The sequence below is a fragment of the Mus caroli genome, chromosome 3, assembly GCF_900094665.2.
Source record: "Mus caroli chromosome 3, CAROLI_EIJ_v1.1, whole genome shotgun sequence".
Classification (NCBI taxonomy): Eukaryota; Metazoa; Chordata; class Mammalia; order Rodentia; family Muridae; genus Mus; species Mus caroli.
In genome coordinates this window covers 103020158-103028804 of record NC_034572.1, presented here as the reverse complement: position 1 = coordinate 103028804, position 8647 = coordinate 103020158, and the positions used below count along the sequence as shown (strand labels likewise).

Below are 8647 nucleotides of genomic sequence, written 5' to 3'. Positions count from 1 at the left end.
CTGGAGGGCATCATCCTGAGTGAGGTAACACAATCACAAAAGAACTCAAATGATATGTCCCTTGCTTCCTTGTCTAGAGGACGGGATGCGAGCACATCGTAGCTGCAGATGCTAAGCGTTTGCACAGAGCTCTATAGCAATGATTCTGTAAAGGACAATACATTTTCAGAAAATTTGATGTTAAACATTGATATACTTACAATGAGCAAGCTCTGCTTCAGAATAGAAATATTTCTATTTTATTACCTGTATGAAATATCTCCATGTATGTGTATTGAGAAAGTACTCCACCAAATCAATCTAAAAGAGGAATTTCTAAAACTCTGGGTTTTTGTTAAATCTTGACAGTCATCTTTATGCTCTTTCCTAATTTCCTTTGTTTTAAGATAATGCTGTTAGATGAGTTTACCACCAAACTTTTGTCGTCATGCTGCAAAATGACAGACCTTCTAGAGGAGGGCATAACTGGTGAGTACTGCTGCCCTGCAGGTGTGAGGTGTGGAAGTAAGCCCAGCATTCTCCAGAAACCCTCATCACGTAGGACTGAGGCTTTGATCTTTATGAATAAAATGATTTATTTGTTACCTATTGCATATTCGATTTGTATTTGCTATCATTTATTTTTAAGTTTTATCACATTTTATTAGAGAGAGAACTCGTGCACTGCACATGTGAAAGTCACAGAACGACCTTCAGAAGTCAGACCTGTCTGTCTGCTGTGGACTGAACTTAGGTCACCAGGTGTGGCTAGTCTTTACTGGCTGAGTCATTTCACTGGCCCCAAGAATCACTAATTAAGCCATGAGGAATCATTTTTCAAGCTTACTTGACAACAGATAAGATGTTGAGAAGCATTTTAAAGAGCACACGACTCTGCGATGTTCTTGATGTCTCATGTAGTCACCTAGACTTGCTGTGTGTGTGTGTGTGTGTGTCCCTGTGTGTCCCTGTGTTTGTATTTGCTTGAGTTAGTTCGTCTACTGTGGGGGTCCTGAGCAGCAGGTTTAGGGCATCAGGCTTAGTAGTAGGTTCCTTTACCTGCTGACCCAAGAACGTTTGTACTTTTTAACATAGTTCTTTGTTTCTTCCTCACATTTCGATTGCTTATGCTGTATTCTGGCAGGGCTACCTATGTAATGACTCCATTGTCTTTTTTTCTCATAATTCTACATAAAGTCTCAGGAGATACATTTTTTAGGACTTATTAATTTAGCAAATGAGAAAAAAAATAAGCCCAATGTATATAAATGTGCTTTTTATTATTATTATAAATGGAATATACGATGAAGTTTATTTAAAAATATTTTAAACTTTGGTTCCATGAAATGACTTTTTGTTGTTGTTCTCAGTTATAGAGAATATTTATAGGAATCGTGAACCTGTCAGACAAATGAAAGCTCTTTATTTTATCTCTCCAACACCAAAAGTGAGTATTCCCAGGCTTGAGTGTGAGTTTTTAAGCTGTGGTAGAGTGCGTGCTTCTCATGTGCAAGACTCATGGAACTCTTGTAATTTTCCTGCTCTTTTTTTTTCCGTATGTGCACATGCGTGTGCAGGTGCCCACGGAGGCTCTCAGAAGAGGGTATTGGATCCCCTGCCACTGGAGTTAGAGGCGAGCGTGAGCTGCCATGTGGGTGCCTGGGAACTGAACAGGTCCTGTGCATGAGCAGCACGGTTGTAACTGCTGACCATCTCTACAGCCCCTCCGCCCTTGTTATAAAACAAACAAGAACCCGTTTCTTACACAGAGAATTAAGTCTGCCTTATTAGAAGGCTTTCTATTAGCTGCTTATTAATAAAAGTTTTCCTGTGTTCTACTATTTTATTTGTACTGCTCCCAGTAAGAGTATATAAGGAAAGATTTCTTTTCTTTTAGCATGTGAAAGCAGAATTTAATGATATAAAAATGATGGTTTCTTTGCAGCATTTGAGATTCACAAAGCTCCTGTTGGCCCTTAATTTTGGAAGAGACAGAAATGTAGATAAATAAGTCTTTTAAAAAGATGTTTTAAAAAACTTTTGGTTTTTTGAGACAGGGTTTCTCTGTATAGCCNTGGCTGTCCTGGAACTCACTNTGTAGACCAGGCTGGCCTCGAACTCAGAAATCCGCCTGCCTCTGCCTCCCGAGTGCTGGGATTAAAGGCGTGCGCCACCACGCCCGGCTTAAAAAAACTTTTTTAAAGGGGGTATTTATTTATATTTTATGTGTATTAGTCTTCTGCCTACATGTACCTATGTGCATTGTATATGTGCTTGGTGCCCATGAAAGCCAGATGAGGACAACATATCCTCTGGAACTAGAGCCACAGGCCTTAGTAAGGGTCTCTCATCCTCATTGTGGTGCTGGGTCCTCTGGATAAACTGTAAGCACTCTTGACCTCTGAGCCGCCTTCTCCAGGCTTAATAAGTATTTTATTTATTTTAGTGATTTTTCTATAGTATACATGTGTATATATAGATTTACATGTGTGTATGTGTGTGTGTGTATATATATATATGCTTTTTTTATGTTAAAGATTTTTTTTCAGTTTTTTTCTTGACAGTATGGCTTGCTTCTTGAGCTAAATTTCAAATATAGTATTGAATTCATTTTTTCCTGTGTAATATATCTTCTTGTTTGTTTTTTGAGACAGGTTTTCATTATATGTCCTAAACCAGCCTGGAAATGACTGTTTATAGTCCAGGCTGGGCTTGAACTCACCAACTCCTCCTGGTTAAGCCTCCAAAATACTAGGATTACAGGCCTGAGCTCTGAGAATGCATTCTTGACGCTGTTTTTGACTCCCACTGTTAACTCTATTAGATATTGAGGAAGCAAGCAAACAGAAAACAATGCATAAAAATATATCTGCATATAGACTCCTAGGAACAGAATTTTTTTAATGATATTTCATAGTTTATCAGTCAAGAAAAAAATTCATGACTGGGAAAAAAAATTGCAGCCTAAAAGCTGAGCATGTGAGTCAGGCAAGCCTTCAATTGCAGCTCCTGGGAGGCAGGAGGAGATGGATCTCTGCGAGTCTGGGGCCTACCTGGTCTATGTAGCAAGCTCTAGGCAAGCCAGGCCTATATAGTAAGACTGTCCTAGAAAAGAAGGAAAAGAAAACTAAACCAAACCAAACCAAACTACTTTTCATCTTGCAAATTGTTAAAAGGATTGTGTGTGTGTTTGCATGTGTGTGTGTGTGTGTGTGTTTGCGTACTCATACACATTCTTTCTCTAACTCTCTCAGTTACTTTAGCTATCCATGGTTAATGAAGCAAAATTTGCCATATTCTCCTATACTGATAATGGGACTATCAGTATACGAAAATGGATTTGCCATTTTCAAGAAGCTTTTCAAAATGTTGTTTGGAGTAAGGAATAAGTGGTTAAATTAAGACGATAGGAATAAATCAATTAAGTGCTGAGAATTGATAAAAAGTGGTGTAAAAGACCATGTGGCCATTAACAATAAGGCTAACGTGGATCTCGTGGCTCGGGAATTCCTTCCTAATGCTCTGTGACTAAAGGATGCACAGCTCCGTACTCACTAAGTCGCGGAAGGTTAGAGAAAGCAGTTCCTGACTGGGACCCTTTGTCTGCCTACATCCAACCTCGGGTTTTCTCGTACCTTGAATTAGTTGCCTGCTGGCCCTCGGAGCTTCTGTGAGCAGGTGAGGCCCTGCTCGTTGGGAGCACTGTGAAGAACCATATTGTGAGATTGGCTTCCCTAGAGCAGCTCCAGGGCTCCCAGTGAGACGCATAGGCAGCTGAGGGAGGTCAGCTGGTGTCAGAAGGGCCTTCGTGCTGTGTGTACTTTGCTTTGTGGTTTGCCCTTGGGAAGAGAAATTTTTTTGCCTTCCTACTCTTGTAGAAGTGGCTGTATTTAGGATCTTCCCAAAGTTAAATCTAAGTCCCACATGATTGATAAAGCATCCAGCCACACTCTTAAGGTCAGGCTGCCAGGGAGAGGCAGTCTGGTGAAAGGAAGAAAACATCCAGTTAGGGAAAGAGCTGCTTGAAGAGTTCGCCACCCTGAACAAAAAAATAGGAGAGCATGGAGAGACTCACGCAGCTCCTGAAATGCTTCCTAGAGCTCAGGGTGCGAGTGCTCGCTCGGACAGAGAGGGGAGGAGGCGTTCTCTGGAGAGTTGAGTGAGTGAAGGCTGTCTTCATTTTCCCATCAAATGAATGAGTGTGTGTGTGTATAAGTGTATAATATCTAATGCTTCAAAATGATAGTTTCTTTACAGAATTTGTGATTTTCATAGCTCTTGATGATCTATAGAGATGGGAATGTAGATGAAACAAGTCTTAGAAAAATAATTTATTTTTGTTTTCTGTGCATGTGTGTTTTGCTTGCATGTATGCATGAATACCACACATGTTCATGGTGTCTCCACAACCAGAAGAGGTCATCAGAGTCCCTGGCATTAGGGCTAAGGATAGTTGTGGGTAGCCATGTGTATGCTAGGAGCTGAACCCAGGTCCGCTCTTAACCACTAAGCAGTCTCTGCAGCCCCTCATTATCTTTCTTTGTAAACTTAGCACATTAAGGCACACACCACTAACTGTATTATCCTATATTCTTCCTTGAGACAGCTGCTACCAGACTCTAAGCCTCTCATTGTAATGTCTTAGCAGTTTTAGCTCCTTGCTTACTAACACTCTTTTTAACATTTCTTCAATGATATTGGTAATTTTATTTCCATATAATACTGCCAGTACGTTGGCTTCTCAGTTCCTTCAATAATCTTGTCATCTATTGTCTTTGTCCTAGACCTCCTCATTGCCAATAATAGCATCTGGGTATTCATATTACCTTCCCGCTTGTTACCTTGTCATGTTGCCTTAATAGCTATCACTGGCTGGAGACCTGGTTATTTAAAATTCAGGTTATAAGTTAAACTTAGTAAAGGCTTATTTTATTGAAACAAAATAATCTTGGTTACTTTGAAGCCAGCATATTTAAATCAGTATTTAATAAAATGTATGTTAACATCTCACTTTTTTTAAGTCTGTAGATTGTTTCTTACGAGATTTTGGAAGTAAATCTGAGAAAAAATACAAAGCAGCATATATATACTTCACTGACTGTAAGTGCCTTTCTGAGGTTCTTGTCTGACAGCCTGCTAACTGTAGAGTGTCTGCCTTTTAGTTTATGTGTTTGAATACTTTGCAGTCTTAATCAGAATCCCACCTGAGGATTATTATGTTATGAGAAAGAAACCTATGGGAAAGTACAAAGAAAATAGCCTTTTCATTTCGCATAGTTTATGGGAGAAAATCCATCATATTTTTCCTATGGTCCACATTTTCATAGCAAAAGTGAGGAACAAAGACTTCAGACGTCTATGTTCTATGTTGTGTTGTGTAATTATATTTTAATAAGTATGAAACCTGGTGTGGTGGCGCATGCCTTTAAACCTGGAACTCAAGGGACAGTGACAGGTGGATTTCTGAGTTTGAGGCCAGCCTGTGCTACAGAGTGAGTTCCAGGACAGCCAGAGCTACACAGAGAAACCCTGTCCCAGAAAAACAACAACAAAAGATGCCCACCTTTTTCCTCACCTGCTCATGTCTTGTCATGGGCATCTCCACCCACAGGGTAGCCTGCTTTACAGAGCCCAGTCAGCTGTTGTACACAAAGTGTTCTTGCATGTTGGGATGACTGTTTAAAATGAGTGACACTTAGATGGGCTTATGCTTTTTCCTCCCTCAGTTTGTCCTGACAGTCTCTTTAACAAGATTAAAGCATCTTGCTCCAAGTCAATAAGAAGATGTAAGGAAATAAACATTTCCTTCATTCCACATGAATCTCAGGTACTGGTAATTTTTACTTTAAAATTTTTGTTCATAATGAATTTTCAGAACTAGTTTTATGAGCTTGTTACTAGAGTATGGTCTAAGGGTGTTATATTTGGTAAATTTTGTGGTTAGTCTTCTACAAGCAAACATTCTCATGATAAATGGAGAAACATGGACAAAAATCGGAATAGAACATTAATAATGACAGGAGGGACTTACATTTCCATTTAGCACCAAAGCCTGTGTTGTGTCTGTTAACTTCCATCACCATTAGATGATGAAGTTCAGAGACTTTTAGCTTTTCTAATCCTTTATGATAGTTAGACAAACTTTAAAATAAATACTTGACATCATATAACATAACTGTGGGATAAATGGTGTTCATTTGTTTTGCCTTTGGCACACTTAATAGTAATTTAATGATGGTCGTAGTAACCGCCAGTAGAGTATTGACTCTGTTAGATCGTTTTCTTGGTTGCTTTACATAAATTTAGTCATTGCATCTTTTCAGTAGTGCTGTGGCTTCTTCTGTTCTTCTGTTTTGTTTGTTTTGTTTTATTTTGTTCTGTTCTGTTCTGTTCTAAGACAAGGTCTCACTATGTAGCCCTGGCTACCCTGGAACTTACTATGTAGACCAAGATGGCCTGGAACTCATAGAGAGTCACTTACCTCTGCCTTCTGAGTGTTGGGACTAAAGGTGTACAGCACCGTGCCTGGCTTCTGTACCCATTTTAAAGGTTGGAAATTGAAGAGGTTAAATAACTTACCGAAGTGAAACAGCCAGTGAATAGATCGGTTTGTTATTCTTTGATCTCTCTTATTCCTCTATAAGATTTTATAGAGAAGTATTTAGAGATATTTACAAACTACCAGGTCAGTATTTGGGGATAGGAAGATCTTAGAGAAAGGGTTCTTCTTTTAAGCTTTATTGTCTGTGACAGAGACTATAATCCAAATCATAAAATTTTAACAATCTGTTGAAATTTTCTTAAAATTCATCCTTCAGCACAATAAATATTTAAGTTTAGTGTAGGTGGAAATAGGCCTCCTAAAATCATGTGTGATATAAGCAATTGTGCAGTAAATTCTATGAACATTTCTAGAACATTACTTCATCAACAAACAAATACAGTTTTAGTCCCAAAACTCATTAAAATCCTATAGTTGCTGTGTTTGCAGGAAAGGAATTTCTTAGCAACATGACTTGAGTTGATGGCTTTTGGCAAAAAATATGTGAAGAAGTCCCTTGGGAAAGTTTCACTGCCACTCTGTGAAATAGGATTATTTAAGGTCCTCTCCATGTATTTTTTTTCTAAGTTTTTTTTTCTTCTAATTCACTTCCTTGATCTACATCTTTTTTTTTTTTTNTATATTTTTATTACATATTTTCCTCAATTACATTTCCAATACTATCCCAAAAGTCCCCCATAGCGCCCCCCACTTCCCTACCCACCCATTCCCATTCTTTTGGCCCTGGCATTCCCCTATATTGGGGCATATAAAGTTTGCAAGTCCAATGGGCCTCTCTTTCCATTGATGGCCGACTAGGCCATCTTTCGATACATATGCAGCTAGAGACAAGAGCTCCGGGGTTCTGGTTAGTACATCATGTTGTTCCAACAATAGGGTTGCAGATCCCTTTAGCTCCTTGGGTACTTTCTCTAGCTTCTCCATTGGGAGCCCTGTGATCCATCCAATAGCTGACTGTGAACATCCACTCCTGTGTTTGCTAGGCCCCGGCATCGTCTCACAAGAGACAGCTATATTTGGGTCCTTTCAGCAAAATCTTGCTAGTGTATGCAATGGTGTCAGCGTTTAGAAGCTGATTNTGGGANGGATCCCTGGATANNGCAGTCTCTAAATGGTCCATCCTTTCNTCNCAGCTACGAACTTTGTCTCTGTAACTCCTTCCCTGGGTGTTTTGTTCCCAATTCTAAGAAGGTGCACAGTGTCCACACTTTGGTNTTCATTCTTCTTGAGTTTCATGCGTTTATCAAATTGTATCTTATATCTTGGGTATTTGATCTACATCTTATGAGAATTTGCTTTTAAAAATTATTTTGAGATAGTGTCTGATTCTACTTACTAAGTACTGTGTAAGTAATGTCTAATACCATACCTGGTTTTGCCTAATAAGTTTAATTGATACAGAATAATGTTGGTGAGAACAAGAAATCATGTGAAAGATTACTAAGTGCTTTAAGCTAGGAACAGAGGCGTATCTGAACTGTAATCCTAACATCTTTTCAGAGCAAGGCATGATGGAACATGCCTGAAGTACCAGCACTGGGGAGGCCAAGGCCATCAGAAGTGTAAAGCCAGCCTGGTCTGCAGAGGAAGAGTCTATAGTGACTAGAGACTATCTGCTAGATCAAGGCAGTCTTCTCATTTCAGAACTATGAAAAAGATACAGCCATAGCCAAAAGTTGTGTAAATTAGAATTAGGTTCACTGAGTACAACAGGAAAATCTAAACTTTCAGTTGCCTAAAGTGTGAAAATGTATTTCTTGTCCTATGAAAGTCCATTAATGGGCTTGATAAGCCTTACACAGTAGAAGTACAGAATTGTCGGAGCCTGTTCTTTTAGGCAGTCACTCTGTGAGCTAGATGACTATAGAATTCCTAGATGAGATAGCAGGACAGCGGAAGATATAGAATAAATAGACAGACAGAATGAAGTAAGGATCTTCATTTATACTGTATCAGCTAAAATTTAGTCACACTACACTAGGCACCTGGGAAACCCAAAGTGTCATATAGAATCATGTAGAGCTATACTCTCCGTGAGCTGGAGTCATTACTGTATAAAGTGTCATATAGCATCATGTAGAGCTATACTCTCCGTGAGCTGGAGTC

At 39.2% G+C, this 8647-nt stretch overlaps 1 protein-coding gene across 1 annotated transcript in view; it reads left to right on the top strand.

Annotated features, from left to right (window-relative positions):
* The window catches only part of Stxbp3 (syntaxin binding protein 3), a 48448-nt gene that overhangs the window by 13725 nt on the left and 26076 nt on the right, over positions 1 to 8647 (top strand). Inside the window, exons 3-6 of the mRNA XM_021157487.2 lie at positions 387 to 468; positions 1350 to 1426; positions 5001 to 5079; positions 5706 to 5806. Of these exons, the coding sequence (XP_021013146.1) occupies positions 387 to 468; positions 1350 to 1426; positions 5001 to 5079; positions 5706 to 5806 (339 nt within the window). The remainder of the gene's footprint in view (positions 1 to 386; positions 469 to 1349; positions 1427 to 5000; positions 5080 to 5705; positions 5807 to 8647) is intronic.